The 20,454-nt window shown below is 38.6% G+C and overlaps 2 protein-coding genes across 28 annotated transcripts in view; both read left to right on the plus strand.

Annotated features, from left to right (window-relative positions):
* The window catches only part of dst (dystonin), a 199,994-nt gene that overhangs the window by 95,270 nt on the left and 84,270 nt on the right, over window positions 1–20,454 (plus strand). For 20 of the 27 annotated variants that reach the window (XM_067386836.1, XM_067386855.1, XM_067386833.1 and 17 more), the window contains 21 exons: window positions 129–283; window positions 798–1,245; window positions 3,191–3,319; window positions 3,489–3,566; window positions 3,654–3,815; window positions 4,288–4,392; window positions 5,857–5,952; window positions 6,047–6,172; window positions 6,320–6,472; window positions 6,560–6,714; window positions 7,871–7,997; window positions 8,083–8,266; window positions 8,826–8,983; window positions 9,099–9,277; window positions 9,686–9,824; window positions 9,920–10,113; window positions 10,401–10,563; window positions 10,643–10,726; window positions 11,021–11,128; window positions 11,219–11,317; window positions 18,483–18,629. In XM_067386836.1, the coding sequence (XP_067242937.1) occupies window positions 129–283; window positions 798–1,245; window positions 3,191–3,319; window positions 3,489–3,566; window positions 3,654–3,815; window positions 4,288–4,392; window positions 5,857–5,952; window positions 6,047–6,172; window positions 6,320–6,472; window positions 6,560–6,714; window positions 7,871–7,997; window positions 8,083–8,266; window positions 8,826–8,983; window positions 9,099–9,277; window positions 9,686–9,824; window positions 9,920–10,113; window positions 10,401–10,563; window positions 10,643–10,726; window positions 11,021–11,128; window positions 11,219–11,317; window positions 18,483–18,629 (3,189 nt within the window). Of the gene's footprint in view, window positions 1–128; window positions 284–797; window positions 1,246–3,190; window positions 3,320–3,488; window positions 3,567–3,653; window positions 3,816–4,287; window positions 4,393–5,856; window positions 5,953–6,046; window positions 6,173–6,319; window positions 6,473–6,559; window positions 6,715–7,870; window positions 7,998–8,082; window positions 8,267–8,825; window positions 8,984–9,098; window positions 9,278–9,685; window positions 9,825–9,919; window positions 10,114–10,400; window positions 10,564–10,642; window positions 10,727–11,020; window positions 11,129–11,218; window positions 11,318–11,760; window positions 11,863–18,482; window positions 18,630–20,454 lie in introns of all 27 variants that reach the window. The other 7 variants (XM_067386844.1, XM_067386848.1, XM_067386850.1 and 4 more) reach the window with 1 other exon arrangement.
* Window positions 11,873–18,449, plus strand: LOC137020798 (desmoplakin-like). Its single transcript, XM_067386862.1, has 2 exons — window positions 11,873–14,952; window positions 15,986–18,449. Exons 1-2 carry the CDS (start codon window positions 12,292–12,294, stop codon window positions 18,035–18,037), a joined length of 4,713 nt encoding a protein of 1,570 aa, XP_067242963.1. The 5' UTR covers window positions 11,873–12,291; the 3' UTR covers window positions 18,038–18,449.

Genomic DNA, 20,454 nt, shown 5'->3' on the forward strand with positions numbered 1-20,454 from the left:
CCGGAAAATGCGAAAATACTGAAGAAGAAAATATATATTTTTTTATAAATAATTTTTTAAAACTTTGCAGAAGCAAAGGTATGTCGTTTTGTTTTGGAAATCTGAAAGAAAACGAATATCTTTTCTAGGATGCGAAACGTTTGGAATCAGGAATTCAGTTCCAAAATGAAGCGGAGATCGCTGGTTATCTTCTGGAGTGTGAGAATTTATTGAGGCAGCAGGTTGTGGATATTCAGCTTCTACTGGATGGGAAATTCTACTTGGCTGATCAGCTCGTTCAAAGGTCAGAACGTGGATCAATGAACTTCATTATTAAAGATAATAATTCACTTTTATAATCTTCTTTTGGCATTCACTGTAAACCGTAAAATATTTGAGTACACTAATTTATACATTTAACTTGTCAGGTTATCTCACATTAACAGAAACTCTTCTAAATTACCATAACTAAACATTAATCACTACTAAATCTCCCTTACATTAATCTTGCACAAAACTTAACATTATATAACAATTAATTTTAGCATTTACTCTCCCTTTTGAGTGCCATGGGCAAATAAAAATTCCCAGCCCAGTTTCAGTTAAACTTACAAGAAATTAGTTAATACAACTCAAAACAACGAATATGTCAGTGCTGTGAACTCCAAAAGAAAAAGAAAGTACTTATAACAGTTATTTTAACTGAACTAATTTGTTTAATTTAAGTTTGTCCTACTCAAACCAATTAAGTATTTTGAGCGTTAGGGTTGACAGTGTTCTCCAAACAAGTAATAGTGACGCTCTCTGTGGTTCCTCAGGGTATCTAAGCTCCGTGACGACCTGTTGGCTTTGAGGACGGAGTGCTCCAGCGTTTACAGCAAAGGTCGCACACTGACCTCAGAACAGACCAAGATGATGATCTCCGGCATCACACAGAGTTTGAACTCGAACTTTTCCCAAAGCTTCAACGCCGGACTGTCTCCAGCCCTCACTCCAGCTCTCACTCACGGAGGCCTGGCCAGTACGGGCGGCAGCCCTGCAATGACCCCAGCCATGACCCCCAGCATGCAGCCTGCTTCGGTCCAGGCTTACCTCACCACCGGTGGAGGAGGAGGAGGCATGGAGCCTCCTATCCTTCAGCACCTCAAACACATGCAGATCCGCAAGCCCATGCTCAAATCCTCATTCACGGATCCTAACTTGACCGAGGATGAAGTTAATATGAAGTTTGTGCAGGATCTACTTAACTGGGTTGAGGAAATGCAGGTATGTTCAAGACTTTCTTCTGTTAGTGCACTGCAAGCAATCATTCTCAAGGCCTGTTCACATTAAGGACAATAGGGCCCTATTTTAAGCGCATGGTCTGAAGCACACAGCGCAGGTGCACTTCAGGCGTGTCCGATTCCACTTTTGCTAGTTTAACTATTGAAAAATGGTTGGCGCCAGCTGCATGGTCCAAATCGTTGTGCTTAGTCTCTTAATGAGTCATTATGTGTTTTGGGCATAATGTGCAATAAATCAATCAGAGTCTCATCTCCCATTTCCTTTAAAAGCCAGGTGTGCTTGCACCATGGCAGATTCACTATTTACATGTCGGAATATAGACACCCTCAGCCTGACGAGTCATTTCAAATGCATGTGTGTACTGCCACGATTGGTCAAATAATTAGCCAATTTCATTCGTCATTACTGTAAATAGGTAATTCTGATATATGCAATGACTATCCATTATGACATGTAGGTTTGTGTGCTGCTGCACATCCCTGTGTGTGTAACAAGCAGAGTGTATGCGCGTTGTGCACCTGCCTATAGCTGCATATTACTAACGTGCCCTTTAAATAACCAAAAAATACTGCACCATTGACTTTAGAGCAGGTTTCAGTTGGTAATTTGTGCAGTCGTTTTCAGTTGCCTCAAAATAGCAACACGCCAACAATGCACCTGAACACACCTAGTTTTCAGACACCCATGGGCGAACAGATGGGTGTGAGTGCATTTGCTATTTAAATAACATGGTGCTTGATGTGAAAATGATAACTGCATCGGGCTGAAACTAGCAAAAAACACCTGGTGCGCCTGGTGCCGCATTGCGTCGGGTGTATGATAGGGCCCAGTGTTCTAAAAATAGAACACTAAAAAAATAGCAAATTTCACAGCATAACTATAATGATACCGGATAGATTAATTATTAGAATTCTTTTTTTCCAGCTGATGAATGATAAAAACATTCAGACAGCCAATCAGAATCCATCCTGCTTTAAAGAGCTCAAGCATTTAAAGTGACAGACAACAAACATGCATAGAATACATGCTTAGAATAAACAAAACAATATCCTCCGCTGGTGTGGACGCTAAAATAGTTATCATTATAGTTATCATTCTTTGTGTGAATTAGAAAAAAATATTTTTGTCCATTTGTCAATTTTCTACACTGTTTTAATGCATTAAGTGATGATGCAAACAAAACTTACAGAATTATTAAAGTAATTTATCTCAGAGAATATATCTTGCAAAATTTTCAGAGGTTTATGCTTAAAATAAGGAAAAAAATATTTGCCAACAGAGTAAGAAAAATAAATGTAATTCAAAATGTAATTATTATTTTTTGAAATCAAGTCTTAGGGCCAGATTCACCAACAGCTTGTGCCAGCGCAAACCCTCTCTTGGTGTTAAAAACTACTGTCAGGATTTACTAAAGACACGCAGGGAATAATTAGCGCTGAAAAGCCGTGGACACAGTTGTTTTTGCAGCTGACATTATTGCATATGCATTTGTAGGTGTTTCCATTTCAGACGCAGTATTTATGGGGGGGGGGGGGGGGGGGTATTTAAATAAATCATGCAATGTGATTTACTAAAGTTTACGCTAGTCAATTTATTAGTATTATTTGTACTGTAGATCACATGAGTTCACAACCCTACGCAAATTTAATAGATGGTGTTGGTCATTTTGGAAATGTTCTTTAGTTTGGTCATTGTCAGTAAATCACCCGCAGAACTTTCCACTCCCATTGGCACTTTTATGAGATTTCGGTCTCATGCTAATTTGCCCTGTTTAGTAAATCTGGCCCTTAGTGTCTTTTAAAAAACATAATTTGCTTGAGAAGTAAAACTGTGTAATTATGTTTATATATATTTACTGCAAAGCAAGACAAAAAGAGGTGTGCTGAGGTTATTAATGCTTTTGCTCTGATCTGTTTGTCTCTGAAAGGTTCAGCTGGATCAAGCGGAATGGGGATCTGACCTACCGAGTGTTGAATCAAATTTAGGGAATCATAAAGATTTCCACAAAGCCATTGAAGAATTCCAGTTGAGCATTAAAGAAGCCAAAATGAATGAGGTGAATCATTACATATTTTGAAATTTTATTTAAAAAATCTAAATTCAGTCATTGTAAACTCACCGTCATATTGTTCCAACCCATATGACTTTCTGTGGGAAATTGTCATTTTTGTTTTGAGTGAACTATTCCTTTAAATGCTATAAAACTTACCGTGTCACCCCCACAGATTCAGATGACCCAGCCATTGAAGCAGAGCTACTCTGAGAAGCTGAACAAGTTAGAAAGCCAGTACAGGAGGCTGCTGGTAAATTAACTCTGTAAAGATCTGAATTAAGGTCCCACATTCTGTAAGAACTGTGCGTCTGAGTTTCCCATGCTTTTGTGTTTGCAGAAATGCTCTGGTGAGAGGCAGAAACACCTGGACAGCCTGTATGACTTTGTATCTCGTGCCACTCAGGAGCTGATCTGGCTCAATGAGAAGGAGGAAGAGGAAGTGGCTTTCGACTGGAGTGAACGAAACAGTAACATTTCGAGGAAGAGGGATTATCATGCAGTAAGACCATCAAACCCACATCAACTGAATGTTGTGCTCAGTCTAAAGGGCCTGAGTGATATATGGAATATTTATCATGTATTTTGTTAGCAGTATGGGGTCTGTAAGAAGCAGAAAAGACTTCTTTCAAAAACAACCAACCCCAAACTTTTGACTTTTGAACAGTAATATATTTTTCCATCAGATGGATTAGCTATGATAAATAGTGGTTTGGTTTGATGCTTCAATATGAAAAGCCTCCCATAATTATATTAATCCAGAAGAGCCGCACTGGAAACTGACTTTAACCGCAGCAGCAGTGAACACATCTTCTTCTATTGGAGCTGTAAAGACAGCTGTTAGATGTGGCGGCACTGTAAACATCCGTCATGATTTGCCTTCACTTGCTTTTGCGTGTTAAGGTGCAGGTTCTTGGAAAGGAGGCTAGATATCTGTGGCAGGAACGTTTTCATATGCCCGCATCTTTCCACAGGATCTCATGAGAGAACTGGATGACAAGGAAGAGGTGATCAAGTCAGTACAGGAGAAGGCAGAGAGCCTCCTGCTGGAGAACCATCCGGCCAGACTGACCATCGAGGTAGAGCCGACTGACGCCTGCAACATACTTTTAATGGCAAACAAAATTATCCATCTAAACTTTAAAAAATAATTTTTATGAATAAAATATAAAAAGTCATGAAACTACTATTTAAGGAATAGTGCACACAAAAAAGACATTTCTGTCATCATTTATTTACGCTCATATTGCTCCAAACCTACAGGAGAAGTTGAACACAAATGGAGGAGTTTAGCAGAAGGCTCACGCTGTTCTTTTCCAGATAATGAAAGGGAGTGGGAAGGTTATATGATCAAAGTAGTTATGGTTAGGCAAACTTCATGTACATTATTTTGTAAGTCTTCTAAAATCATTTCCCCCTTCTGCTCTTTGCATATTTACACTTACCGTCGTCATGGGCCGTATCAGAATATACCACATTTATGATATATTTTCATGGTGGTTTTTTTTTTTTTTTTCTTTTGGAGCTTGACAGCTTCCGTCTACATTGTATGTAACTGTTCTGTTCTGTGAAAGAGAGAAAGTTTTTATGAAAGATAAAATCAAATAATAAAATCAAATACAGTTAAAACTGAGAAAATACATAGATAGTCCCTATGGACACATTTTATTACTATTTTATTTTTTTATTTTTACCATACCATAAAAAAATAAAATAAAATAAAATAAAATAATTAAAACTGTATGGAAAAAAAAAAATAATGTTTTATTTTTTTTTATTTTACCATTCCATAATAAAATAAAATAAAAAATAATTACATAAAATACAATGAAAAACATTTGATTTTACCATTCTAAAATAATAAAAGCATAAAATATAATAGAATATAATAGAAATAAAATAAAATAAAATAAATTAAATTAAAAATGAAACATACATTTATTAAAAAAATACATACAGTATATGTTCCCTTTAACTTTATGGAAACATTGTATTAATATTTTATTACTATTTTGTTTATTTGACCATTCCATAATAAAATAAAATGACATAAAATTGTTTTTTATTTGATCATTCCATAATAAAATAAAATAATATAAAAAAATAATAAAATAAAAATGTTCCCTCTAACTGTATGGAAAACATTTTACTTTTTTTTAATATACATTTTTACATTTTATTTTTTTTTTTTTTTTTTATTTTACCATTTCATAATACAATAAAATAAAATAATAATAAAAAAAACATTTCATTACTATTTTTTTTACTATTTTATTTATTTATTTATTTTTTTACTTTACCATTCTAAAATAATGACAGATAATATAATAGAATATAATAGAAATAAAATAATATAAAATTAAATAAAATTAAAAATGAAACATTATATATATTCCCTCTAAGTTTATGGAAACATTGTATTAACATTTTATTGCTATTTTGTTTTGTTTATTTGACCAATGACCATTCCATAATAAAATAAAATAAAATAATAAAACGGAGTAAATTCATAGATGTTCCTTCTGCTTCCGTCTGTGAATCAGGCGTACAGAGCAGCCATGCAGACTCAGTGGAGCTGGATACTGCAGCTCTGTCACTGTGTGGAGCAACATCTGAAAGAGAACGCTGTCTACTTTGACGTGAGTTATGCAGCTAGTTTAGCAGTTTAACAGATTTTCATGACTTGTGTCAGTTCATGTCAGACCTACAGTTATGACGTTACTCTCCTTATAGTTTTTCAGCGATGCCAAAGAGTCATTGGATTACCTTAAGAGCCTCCAAGATGCCATCCACAGGAAGTACAGCTGTGACCGAAGCAGCAGCTTACATCGGCTGGAAGACCTAATTCAAGAGTCCATGGTTAGTTAGCTTCAACACAATAAATTCATGCAATTATTTGTGGTTGGATCATTACATTTCTTCAGATTCTCATCCCTGTCCATTAATGTGTAGATGTATGTGCATGACTTGGACACGGCATGATGGATTGATGTTTGTTCTTCACAGGATGAGAAAGAGCAGCTTCTGAAATACAGCAGCACTGTGGGTGGCTTAGTGGGCCGGGCAAAGTCCGTTGTTCAGCTCAAGGCTCGCAACCCAGAGAATCCCATCAGAACTTCCATCACCGTCAAATCCATCTGTGACTACCGGCAGATAGAGGTACGGTCCCCATGCCTGAACTGCTGCTGCTGCCCGTATTAACAGCATTGTCTGCATTAATGCATTTCGTGACTCTTCTCTCCTCAGATCACCATCGGCAAAGAAGATGAATGTGTTCTAGTGAGTAATTCTCACAGGGCAAAGTGGAAAGTGATCAGTCCGTCTGGAAATGAGGCCATGGTGCCTTCCGTCTGCTTCAGTGTTCCTCCACCCAACAAGGAGGCAGTTGAAATGGCAAGCAGGTGAGGACATTCTGGGAATCCATTTGATTGTTTTTCTTTATTTTTAAAAGTTGTGAAATGGAAGTAGCGACAGATCTTTTGTATTGTGACGTACATCTGAGTATAACAGATTATCGGGGAAAAAAAGTAGGGTGACGATTTGGTTTTATGCATTGGTTGTTGATTGGATGATGGGATGTGGGCGTATGCAGATGAGCTTGCAGGGATGGAGTTTAAGCACACTCAATGATTGGAGAGTCCTGCATATGTCAACAGAGTCTAATGAGTTTCTGATTAAATATTACGAGGACATTTAAAAAAAATATATAACCCATATGCACGGATTAATTGTTAATAAGATGCATAACCTGCATTTAGAAAACAGATGCATTTTCATTTCATGCTAGCTTTAGAATTAAATTTACCAATTTATGTTCAAATATGATAAAATACAGCATTTAAGTAATTGTTTGAACTAGGGCTGCACAATATATATCGAAATTATTGAAATATCACAGATGTACATATCGTAATATGCATATCGCAACGGCTTATGATAACTGCATAATTTTAATTTTCCAGAAGATTACAAAAAGTCCAAAATTTAGGTCAACGTAGGCTAGAAATGACTGTTACACACGTGTGACATGCTCAATGCTGCCTCTCGGACAGCGCGTAATCCCGAATTCAGTTATCTTCTGCAGCTTATATGGCCAAATACTCACAAAATAATGTCAAAATGCCCATCTTGGTGAGTATTCATGTAAACACAGTCAGTTATGTCCTAAGTAGACTAAACAGTTGAGAAAGAAAGTGTGCATGTATCAGTATATTGGATCCGTGCAGCTCTTAAAGTGACAGCAGCCTAATAAACCTGCTTCCGTCTGTGTGCTTAATGTCAAACAAACAACAAAAGACAAAGAGGAAATCACTCACTCTTGACTGAATAACTTGTTTAGCTTTAATAAGAATCATTATATATTTCTATCATACAGCAAAGACTAAGCAGTGTTTTATGTGATAAGCATATTACATTTTTCTTCAATATCGTGCAGCCCTAGTTTAAACAAAGGAGGGAAGTCTCTATATTTGTCCTGTATCCTTCCCTTTCACCTTAATGGCAGTTACTCACAAATATTGGATATTAAATATTATACTTTTTCTCTCACTCCATCAGGATTGAGCAGCTCTATCAGAATGTTCTGGCTCTGTGGCATCACTCTCACATTAACATGAAGAGCGTCGTGTCCTGGCACTATCTGATGACTGACATCCGTGCCATCCGCAAAAGCACTGTTGCCTCGGTACAGATCTTCTGTTTGCGTGTCCCTTGAGACTAAGTTATGTTTTAAAACCTAGTGAGCGTGTAATGGTAATTTCCCTCCCTAGATCAAGACCCTGTTGCCAGGTGATCACGAGCAGGTGCTGAGCAGCCTGCAGTCCCACTTTGAGGACTTCCTGCGGGACAGCGATGAATCGGATGTTTTCACAGTGGCTGATTGTGCCCAGCTGGAAAAGGAGGTTCTGGCTTGTAAGGAGTACTACGAGGAACTCCTCAAATCTGCAGAGAGAGGCAAGTTACTGTACACATACACACCTGCATATACAACAAAGTGACCAGAAATCATGCATTTTCAAAGACAGTGGCCATATCAGGAAAGCAACATCAAATGTGAGTAGTGAAATATGGGGCTGCTCAGAGAATAACTGAACTATACGTTTGAATTAGCAGTGATTGGTGCCTGGTAGAAACACATGTTCTCCTAAGCCTATTAAGTAGATTGTTAATACTATAAGGAATGATGTTTTATCCATGCACAGATCTCCTCATCAACATTTGAAATTAGAGAGCAAGTGTTTTTGGGTCCTTTTTGTTTTTGTTGCTCTTATTGTGAGGTTTTATAAGTTAACTATATCTGCTGCCTGTAATTTAATAATGAATTGTCAACAAAACTGATCACATTTACATGCACATACACAAGTGTTAAAGATTAATTAGGCTTAGTTGTGTTGTCACTAGCTACATTTTCACTGTATTTTCTCCAAGAAAAAGAAAGAAACAAACTGTAAATTATTGTATGGACATCAAGGAGTCCGACTGATGTAATACATTGCCCTCTGGTGGTCAACAGAAGAACACGAGGAGTCTGTGTTCAACCACTTCATAACTGAGGTGCGTAACTTCCGCATGCGTGTGGAGGGTCATGAGGAACAGCTGATCCGGAAAATCCGTACTCCGCTAGACAGAGATGACCTGCAGGAGTGTCTGCTGCGCATCACTGAACAGGAGGTTTGATCTTCAGCTCTGTTTTTGGATCAGCACTTGACGTCCAGTGTTAAATCTGGATCCTGAATCAAAAACAATTTCTTTAATGCATCTGGCTTCTCCTTCTCACACATTTCAGAAAAAAAAGGTAGAGCTGGATAGGTTGAAGGAAGACCTGGAGACCCTGAGAGAGAAGTGTGAAGTTTTTCTCAGGCAAGCAGCTGCCTCTCCATCCGTCCCCACGCTTTCCTCTGAGCTCAACATCCTCACCCAGAGCACGAACCAGGTCTACTCCATGTGCTGCATCTACCTGGAGAAGTGAGTCTTTACTCAGTGCCTAAATGAGATGTGTTTGAAAGAGTTAAGGCAAGTATTACTGATGTGACCTAGTGGTTAGTAGATGTCCCGCCCCTTACCGTAACTGCCAGTTTTAACACACTACTAACTAACTCAACCAGGCCCTGCCCATTTATTCTGCTTATGAATTATTTAAATGAGGAATACTGTGAAGAAAACTCAAGACTACAATGGAGGCATTTCAGGGAGTTCAGAAACACTGACACTGATTAAGAGAATGATGGAGGGACTTTGTGACTCTGCAGAGCTTTTTCATGCTCAAACAGCAACATTACACACTAAAGAAAGATGAACAGCATTATACTGTAGGAACGGCTAGAAAGGGCCTCTATATAATTTCTATCTGACTTGATTATCTTTTACCCTCAGGATGAAGACAGTGAGCTTGGTGGTGAAACACAGTCAGAGTGCCGAAGCTCTGGTCAAACTTTATGAAGCCAAGTTGTGTGAGGAGGATACAGTCAATGCTAATTTAAAATCTATCGATGGTGTCATGAGCACTCTTAAGGTAAAAACTCTCATTGTAACTTTGAAAAAGCTGTCTCTATCTTACTGATGGTTTAGTCATGAAACATCTTTGACTTAACACTTTTGATTTTTTAGCAATGGAGGTCTGAAATCGATGAAAGACGCGAGGTATTCCATGACTTGGAGGACGAGCTGCAAAAGGCACGAGTGGTCAGTGAGCGTATGTTCAAAACACACAACGAGAGAGACTTTGATTTGGATTGGCACAAGGAGAAGGCCGACCAGCTCAAAGAACGCTGGCAAAACATCCACTCTCAGATTGAAAACAGGTCATTAAGTTGATTCTTTTGCCCCTGCTGCAGGGATTAGTGTGTTTTTCATTTATTTATAACATATATATTTATGTATTTGGCAGACGCTTTTATCTAAAGCGCCACATTGCATTTAGGGTATACTTTTTATCAGGAATCAAACCATTACTTTGACATTGCTAGCACCACAATGTACCATTTGAGCTAAAGGAATGCATGTAGCTTAATGCATGGGCATTTATTTTGATATTGCATGATTTATCTTGTTCATGATGTACGATGTATTTGTTTTCCATTGTGTTTAGGCTCCGAGACCTGGAAGGCATTAGCAAATCTCTTAAATACTACAAAGACACATACAACGGCCTGGATGAATGGAGCAAAGAAATGGAAGCCAAGCAACTCAAGGCCCAAGAGAATCAGCCTGAGGACAGCAAGGCTTTAGCCGAGTTCCTTAACCAACAGAAAGTACGAAGAAAAAAAAAACTATTTGGTAAATTGTATCTAGTTTACTAGCATTTAATCCTGACATTTGTTTTGTTTCTAGGTTTTGGTTGCAGAAATCGAGCAAAAACAGAGCAAAATTGAGGAGTGCCAGAAGTATTCAGAGCAGTATGCAGTTGGAGTGAAAGTAAGACAAACTTGGAAATATTCTACATTATGAAGTATATGGTACCATTTTAATAATCTTTGGGTACTATGGTATACTGTCTCATGTGAATATTGTAATCATGTAGTACCATGTTATTACCATATGACACCAGTACTTTACCATAGTACCATTATAGTAATTTTATGTGGAAATGCTATACCCAAAAATACTTTATTCCCAGGGAAACGATATAACAATATAGCAATTAAGCACATAGCAACCAAACTTTTATTTAAGTTTATACTGTTTGTTACAACCTTGTTCTTCTTTAAGGACTATGAACTGCAGTTGATGACTTATAGAGCCATGGTTGACTCTCAGCATAAATCCCCAGTGAAGAGGAGGAAGATGCAGAGTTCCTCTGATGTCATCCAGCAAGAGGTACGAGATAAATATGACCTATTTTCATAGGCTTACACTGCTATTCTATTCAGGTTGTATGAGTATGTCTGTCTTTGTTTCCCTCCTCAGTTTATGGACCTTCGTACACGTTACACAGCCCTGGTCACTCTCATGACACAGTATGTGAAGTTTGCAGGTGAAACACTGAAGAGGGCGGAAGAGGACGAGGTAGGGCATTTGTTGACTTGTTATTGTCCTTCGTGCTTCATCAAATAGAGTGGATTAGCATCAGCACCATAGCTGAAATGCTAATGTTACCTTTCTGTTTTTTGCTTTGTAGCAGCTTTATTGCATGTTATTTAGCAAGGCTATGCTCCCAGCCATGTTTCATTCACCAGTTAGAATAGTGACAAATTTTTATTACACTCTGCATTTCAAAATGTTGCTCAGTGCTTGGAGATTTATTTTGATACAAAATAGCACAAATTGCTGTATTTTGTATCATTGCTGGTGACTTTGACCTTTGGGAAAGCATGTCCTGGAAAAACGCTGAAGAGTACATGCAAATACGTGATGGTGGTGGTTTTTCAGCCTTTTATTGGTAAGTGGGCAAGAACCGCCTTTTCTCTCCCAAGTGGTTGACTGGAGGATGACTGTATCTTTCATTTCAGAGGAGGAAATCACTGGAAAATGTGGAGTACTTAAGCTGGACTGAGAGCGTGGAGCTGCAGAAAGCTGCAAGTGAAGAGGAGATCACCAGGCTCCGGCGTCAGGTACTGGAACTCGAGGCATCGCTCTCTAACAGGCAACAGCAGCTGGACATCTTGGGAGCAGACCTTGAGATACAGAAAAAGTCAATTGAGGACTTGACCTTACAGAAGTCAAAGGCTGAGTATGAGGCCCAGAAATATCGTGTTGAATTAGAAGGTGTGATCAAAAGCAAGGGTTCCATCGAGCAAGAGTTGAATCGAGCTCGACAACAGGTTCAGCAGTCAGAAGCCAAACAGACCTCCCTGGAAGATAGCCTCCGCAACCTTAAAAAGAGCATAGAGGAAAGTACATTAGCCCGTAAGAAGCTGGAAGATCATTTACGTCGTAAGGACAGTGATGTACAGGGCCTGGAGGAGCACAGTCGTACATTAGAGCGAGAACTGAGGGCTAAGGAAGATGCCGAGGCAGAGCTCATTAGCCAGGTGAGAATCATGGAAATGGATCTGGCCCACAAGTCAGAAGTCAGAATGATGCAAGGTGAATCCTTGTTGGGTTTCTCCAAAGAAGGTTCACAACTGTCAACCTTTACAACCAGTTCTTCAATAATCCATTCTGAAGCTGAGGCAGAGGTTCTGCAACGCAAAATGGAAGAGCTCATTATGAGCAAGAAGCGAGCTGAGAATGAGATCAAGACCTTGAAGTCTGAATTGAACTCAGTCATTGTCCACAAAACTGTGGCTGAGGAGAAAGCCCAACGTTTTAAAGAACTCTTAGATGAGGCAAACAACAGGCTTTTGAAGCTTCAAGTGGAAATGGATGCAGATAGGTCCAACATGAGACAGAAAGCAGAGGAGTTAAGACAAGAATCTTCTGAACTGAAAAAGTCTGTCTACGTGTATCAAGAACAAATCAAGTCTCTCCAAAGAGACAAATCGGCTCTGGAGCAGAGAGTGCTATTCCAGAAGACAGAGGTTGATGGCATTAAGGACCAGCTCAAGGTCAACCAAGGAAAACTTTTACAGTGGACCTCCTTTGAACAGGAGAGCACTCATAAGTTGAGGTGCCTGGAAGATGAGTTGTCTTCCAAACAGACTGAAGTAGAGCAGATGACATTCAAGGTCAATGAACTTAATAGAAAGAATCAGTTATTGGAAAGTGATACCCGACATCTTAAGGTAAGTATTGAGTCAATCCAGCAAGACAAATCACACGCTGACCAAAAGATTAAAACCCTGAAAGGTGAAGCAGAGGTTTTGAAGGAGCAACTGCAGAGAGCCAAAGAAGAAATCAATCTGAAGACAAGAACAGAGAAGGAAGCTCAACACAAAATCAAAAACCTTGAATTAGAGCTTCAGAAAAGTTCCGTGCAAGTGACACAGCTTGCTAAGAAAGTAGAAGAACTCAAGAAGATTAACATGGACAGTGAGCGTTCCATTAAAAATGTGAAAGCAGAACTCGATAGAGCATCCATTGAGATTGACAGTAAGGAACAGCAAATTAATATACTCAGATCCCAGGCAGAAAGTGCAAAATCTCAGGTAAAAATAGTTGAAGAGGAACTTCTGAATAAAACACAGGTATCTCATGAGCTTCAGATCAAACTTAAAGATTACAATGAAGAAGCCATAAAGACAACTGAGCTACAGCAGAAGATCAAGTCTCTCACATTGACTATCACCAACTATGAAAAAGATGTTTCAAAATTCAAAGCAGAGCTGAGTTCCATAACCACCGAGAGGAATCTGGCTAATCAGAAGATTCAGGAACATAAAGTCGAGATAAATAACCTGAACATGGCTTTAAAAAAAGCCATAGGAGAATCTCAAAGGGAGTCATCTGAAGGTAAGAAGAGCATGTCAAAGGTGCGAGAACTTGAAAATGAGCTTTTGAAATGTAAGCAGATGATTAGCAGGATCAGTGGAAGTTCAGAAAAAGCCACCGTAAGCCTGAAACAGGACATTTCATCTCTTCAGAGGGATAAGCAAACCGCTGACCAGAAGTTACAGGTGTTAAAATGTGAATTTGATGATCTTAGTTCCACTCTAAAAAGAACAAAAGATGAGCTACAGCGGGTGACTGAAGAAAACAGGTTAAGTCAGTCCAAATTCAAAGAATTGGAGGCAGAACTCCAAAGGAAAAGTTCTGTTATGCGAGAGTTGAGCTCAAGCGCAGATAAATCTGTACTAAATTTAAAACAAGAACTAGTCACTTTTCAAAAGGATAGAAATGCTGCGGAAGACAAAATAACAAGTTTAACTCTCCAAACATCAGAACTTAAGCAGAAGTTGAGACAAACCCAGGAAGAGCTTAAGCAGAAGCAAAATCAAACGGCAGCTGCTGAGTTGAGGTCACAAAAGCTTGGTGAACAATTGGAAAACTGTAAAAAGATGCTCGATGATCTCAAAGGTAAACTCGACTTACAAAAGAAAGGCTATGAGACTCAACTGCAGTTAGTGCAGGCTGAAATGGAGCAAAAGCTTTCACTGCAAGAATCACGCTTAAAGTTGGAGCATGAGAGGAAATCAAAGGAGCACTCTCATACTGTGGAAACTGCAGAGAGAGACAACAAGCACCTGTCTCAAGAAGTGGAGAAGCTGAAAGCATTTGTTGCTAATGCAACAAAAGCCAAACAGGAAGCTGAACAACACCTCTGCAATGTACGTATTCAGTTGGACGAATCTGACAGACAGAGGGGAATTCTTGACCTTGAACTTCTCAAAGCAAAATCAAAAATTTCTGAGTTAGAAACTGAAAAAATCAGGGTCAAATCCAATATTTTTCAACTCGACAATATTCACAAAGACAGCTCAAATGAGATATCAAGGTTAAAGCAAATGTTGGCAGAGACTGAGCAGAAATTGGACATCTCAGAAAGGGAAGCAAGATCTCTAAAAGAACAGATTGTCTCTTACATCAATGAAATGAAGTCTCTACAGGAGAAGAATCTGAAGCTTGAGGTAGCAGTCAACTCTGAGCAGAAGCATCTAAAAGAATTGGAGGCACTTGGACAAGCCAATCATCAGTGTGCAAAAGACGAAGAGCTGGCAAAGCTCAAGACTGAACTTCAGCTGACTCAGAAAATTGTTGTGTCATACGAAGAAGCGAAACAGAGCCTGGAGGAGGAACTAAAGAAAATGAAAATGAGCTCTGAGGTACGATTTCAAGTGCATTCACAGTTGTCTGTGAAAACATTCATTAAAAGGTGAAGTGTGTGATTTCTTTGTGTTTTAACGACGTGCAGAGACAACTATAAGTAAAGGTGCTTTCACTCTTGGTTCCATTGCTTGGTCAGTTGCTCCTCTTGTATTCTATTCACACTGTTTTGTGGGTCAGATCCTCGGTACGCTTGCGTCATCAAATTGGCAGCTGTTTACCCTTGTTGCTAGGTAATGATAATGCAGGACAAGGCAGGAAAATAGACAGGTTTACTCGCCTTACTTTTATACTTTGGTCTATCTGCCGCAAAGGTTCCAGAGAATGCGGAAGTCGGCTTCTGCTGAGGTGAGAGGAAATTATAAATAATAAACCTTTATCTCTCTGCTTGCAGTGCATCAATCCTACTTGTCAAGAAAGTGAGTGACCACACACTGACACAATTTGACCAATCATGCGTCATCAATAGCAGCTCACTTCTATGATTTAGAACAATAGCATTCATATCAGCAGTAAACCCCACCGGAGTACCCCAGACCACCTTTTTAAGTGGACTCAGTCATGGGTTACAGGTGTGCAGTGCACCCGGGTTCTGAAAACAGGGTTCACATTATCCAAACAAACCATATTCTGACGTCAAGTGTGCACTAAAAGTTTGAAAGCACCAAAGTCAATTGATAGTTGTCCTTCCTGCTCTTCTCCAGAATTTGATCATCATTTGAAAAATTATTGCTGTTCACTACTTGTTCACTACTTGTACCCCAGACGGTAATAGCGCAATAATTGCATGAGGCAAATAGTGCTCACTTTTGGGAATAAAAGCAGTGGGGGAGAGAGGTTCTATTTTTTCTATTAGTGCAGAAATCACATACTTCACCTTAATTCTTAATTCAAAAAATATGTATTAATATATAAATATATATAAATGTAATGTAATATATAATGAATTTACAGTATGGTATCATCATCATAGAGTCTACATTTCAATTTAGGTTTCATGCTCTAATTGCATAAATGATCTCATGCTTGCAGATAGCTACACTGGAAAAGGAAAAAGTGCTGGAGGAGCTACAAAAGGTCAAGCAAACCAAAATGCAAGTAATCAACGAGAGAACTCTGGAATATGCTACCAAGAAGACAGAAAATTCGGTTCCACTCCAGAATTCGAATGCGTTTGAAATACACACAAATCAAGTAATGGTTGGTAACAGTCAGAGTGACATCACTGACCCTATACTCAGGAAAAGCTCAGGCAGGTCTGGTAAAAGCCAGACTGTTTCATTCAATATCAATGATTCTGAGTCCTCCATCAATCTTGCTTCTGACTCGCCTATAACAAGTAAATCGAAAGGGCTGAAAATTGAGTCTTCTTCCAATAAAATTCAAGGTCTCAGAGGACGGATAAGTATTAAAAAGTTAATCAAAACAAAAATAATTTCTCAGGAAATTGCACTCAAGTTGCAAACAGGCCTCATCACTATGGAGGAGATAGAAGCATCACTTGCTCAATTTGTTGGTAAACCATCCTCTATTTCAGGTGTTTATATGGAGTCTAGCAAGAAAAAGCTGTCCTTCCTTGATGCTGTTGCAGGAGGATTCATATCTAAAACCTATGCCGTTGAGTTTTTGGAAGCGCAAGCTGCCACAGGATACATTATTGATCCTGTGACAGGCGAAGGTTACTCTCCTTCAGATGCTTTTGAGAAAGGTATCATTACTGAGGATCTCAAGGACAAAATAAGTGATGCTTACAAAGCAGTCAGTGGCTATACTCATGCTGGGAAGATTCTGTCAGTGTTTCAGGCTATGGAGGAGAGAATTCTTGATAGACATAGAGGGAAAGCAATAATGGAAACTCAGATCGCCACTGGAGGTTTGATTCATCCGTTAATTGGAAGTAGGTTACCCATGGATTGTGCACTAGAGCAGGGGCTCATAAATCAAGCCACCTTTCAAAGTCTCTATGACCCAGTCAGTAACCCAAAAGATTTTCACTATCCAGAAACAGGGCAGAAGGCATACTACAGCGAACTGCTCCGAATCTGTGTATATGATATCAACGGTGGAGTATATCTTCTTCCTTTTGGTGACCAGCATCTCTTCACCCTCTCACCTTCCAGCAAACACAGAATATCGGTCATCAACACTTCTAATGGTGCGAAAATGTCAGCCTATGAAGCATATAAGTCTGGTCACATTGACAAGAGAACTTACCTGTTTCTCTCTCAACAAGAGAGCGAATGGCAAGAGATAACAATCATGGACTCAAGTAGGAATCTTTTACACATCCTAACAGACCATAAGAGTGGACGGCAGATTTGCATTGAAAATGCTCTTAGTCTGAAAATTCTCCAAGCAGAAGAGCTCAGTAACTACCGAAGTGGTCAGCTCAGCATTTCCGAGTTTGCTGATCTTTTGATTTCCAGAAGAGTTGCCTTTAAAGTTTCAAACAGTCCTGTTGCAGGACTCTGGGATGTTTCTTTGAAGAAACGACTCCCGGTTTTCAAAGGACACCAGCAGAACCTTGTGGACCGACTCACCGCATTGAGGTTGCTAGAAGCCCAGGCTTGCACTGGAGGCATCTGTGATCCAGCGTCTGGAGAAAGGGTTCTGATTACAGAAGCACAGCATCGAGGACTCTTAGATGAAGGTTTTGCCAGACAGATCCAGCAATGTGAGCAAGCCTACTATGGTTTCATTCACCCTCAAAATGGAAAGACTTTGACTGTGGCTCAGGCAATGCAAGAGAACCTTTTCCCAAAAGATGTTGCAGTGAGGTGTCTTGAGTTTCAACTCGTAACAGGTGGGCTCATAAACCCAGAGAGCCAAGAGAGAGTCTCATTGGAGGATGGCATACAGAATTGTTTGATCGACAAAGCAACTGCTGCACATCTTCAACATGACAGTTCCCATTCGAAATGTATCACTTGCCCCAAAACCAAGAGAAAAATGTCTTTCAAGGAAGCTCTAGAAAAGAGTGTCTTTGACAGCCACACTGGGTTTGTCCTTCTTGAAGTAACAAAGCCCCATAGTACTGGCAATACTTCATCTTTCCAATACTTCTGGACCTATCGGCACTTCTGATGTGCTTCTGGACATCTAAAATCAGGCTGTTTTTTGGTGAATGTTTTGTATATAGCAGAAAAAGCAATTGACATAGCTAGTATATTTGCAACACTTTATGATGGAGCATTATCCAATATAGAAAAATATATATTTTCTATCCTGAAAAAATACCATAATGGTCAAAATGGTGAAAATGGCAGTCTTTAGAAAAAATATGGGATTTTTTTTTTTCAACTGTAAGATATTGTTTAAAAATGTCTCATATCTTATGGATCCATTTTTTCTTTTTGATGGCATTTTTAATTTATTGCCAAGCATGCTTCCATGTAAAATGGCTGGGAGCTTAATAGACCTGCTAATTCCTTATTGTATATTGCATTCAAACACAGGATTTATTGCGCTGATAATGAATGTTTTACATTGTTTTTTAATCGACCCTACAATTTCTTTTCAATGATTTTAGAGGTCTGTTGAGGATGAGAAGAAAGAACATGGCGATAAAGTTAACAAGTTATTGAATTGGATGTCCAGTATGAAAACGAATCTGAACAAAGATGGAAAAGCTCAAAGTGATGGTAAACCCAGCACTGAGAGCACTAGTAAACCCCAGGTAAACAAGTCAAGCTACCCAATTATTTTCTCTTCGTTTTTAACAGGTTTATCTGTAGCTGTTTTAATGTCAGCATCTTGTCAACATAGTGAACATTATAGGGAACTGACCTTTTTGACATTTCAAAACTTTGCTAATATGTCAGACACATCAAAACACATTTACATTGTTATTTTTCTGAATAAAGATTGTAATTGTGTATCTCTTCATATGTTTGTGTTGTTCACATACTTGTTGCTTACTTTTATTATCCACCCACATTTCACATAAAATATTTACCCATGATGTGTCTACCCTTTCATTTCAAATTGTGATTTATTTAATCACCATAATCACTATTTTGATCACATCTGGACCAGCCATCAGGCAATTTCCCATTTTATACAAGGTGCAACAGTGATGGAAATGCATCCACAAGCACACAAGTGGCTCTATCAGACACATTAACAACATACAGTGCATGTACAGTGTGATAAACTGTACAAATTACACTGGGCCTTCTGTGCTCTATGGTGGTTAAATCATTCCCTGCACTAGTGACGTTGCTATATCTCTACACTTCATCAAACACAATCTTGCACACCACTCATTTTGGAGAGCTGCTTGGTTGTCTGAGCCAAGTAATTTAGGTGGTAAATGTACTGATGACTGACCAAGAGCAGAGAGCAATTTACATGCCATGTAAAATAAATTGTTTCCCAAGTTAGAAAGCTGTGTCAGAATGACTATTCATCCTTCTACAATGTCACATCCCTAATGACAGACTAAATACTTCTCCAAACAAAAGACTGATTACTCAACCTTCATGTTTATATAAACATGGCAAATTGTCTTTAAAAATACAATGGGATCCAAAAGTCTGAGACCACTTGTGGAAATTCCTGTATTTCGCATTTTCTGCCTCTCTCCCCCCATTACAAATCATATGATCACCATAACAATTGGAGTAAAAAGTGTAACTGAAAAAATAAAATGGATTTCAGAATCTGTATTTGCTTTAAAGGGGAAGTTCAACCCAAAAATGAAAAATGTATCATCATTTACCCACCCTCAAGTTGTTCCAAACCTTTATGAGTTTCTTTCTTCTGTTGAACACAATATATTTTAAAGAATGTTGGTAACCAGACAGTTGACGGTGGCCATTGATATCCATTGTAGGAAAAAAAAAAAATACTATGGATGTCAATGGCTACCGTCAACTGTCTGGTTACCAACATTCTTTAAAATAGGTGAGTAAATGATGACAAAATTTTCATTTTTGGGTGAACTAACCCTTTAATAGCAGCATGCACACAAGCTGACATGGACTCCACAGGTTTGTGTTAAATCTGTTGATCATGTTGTTTAGCATGATATGTGAATGTTAATAAGTGAATTTTGTGGTAAAGTAGGAGCAGTTCTTTTTGTACAAAGGAGCACACATGGTCAGTGTCACAATATCTGTAAATGGTTAAATTTACATTTATGCATTTAGCATATGCTTTTATCCAAAGCAACTTACAAATATTATATTTATAAATAATTGGTAAGTTTAATAATTGAACAGGTCCCTGGTATAAATCCTGCTTCAAGTCAGGAGGCCTTTCTGTGTGAAGTGTGCACGTTCTCCCCGTGTCGGCGTTGGTTTCTTATGTGCGCTCTGATTTTTACAATCCAAAGACCTGCACCACAGGTGAACTGAAGAGGCTAAGGGCCAGATTTACTAAACAGGGCAAATTAGCACAAGAATGCAATTCCAAAAAAGTGCGATGGGAGTGAAAAGTTCTGCACATGATCTACTGATGACACGCAAACTAAAGAACACAGACGCAACCGGATAATTTCC

The sequence above is a fragment of the Chanodichthys erythropterus genome, chromosome 5, assembly GCF_024489055.1.
Source record: "Chanodichthys erythropterus isolate Z2021 chromosome 5, ASM2448905v1, whole genome shotgun sequence".
NCBI lineage: Eukaryota > Metazoa > Chordata > Actinopteri > Cypriniformes > Xenocyprididae > Chanodichthys > Chanodichthys erythropterus.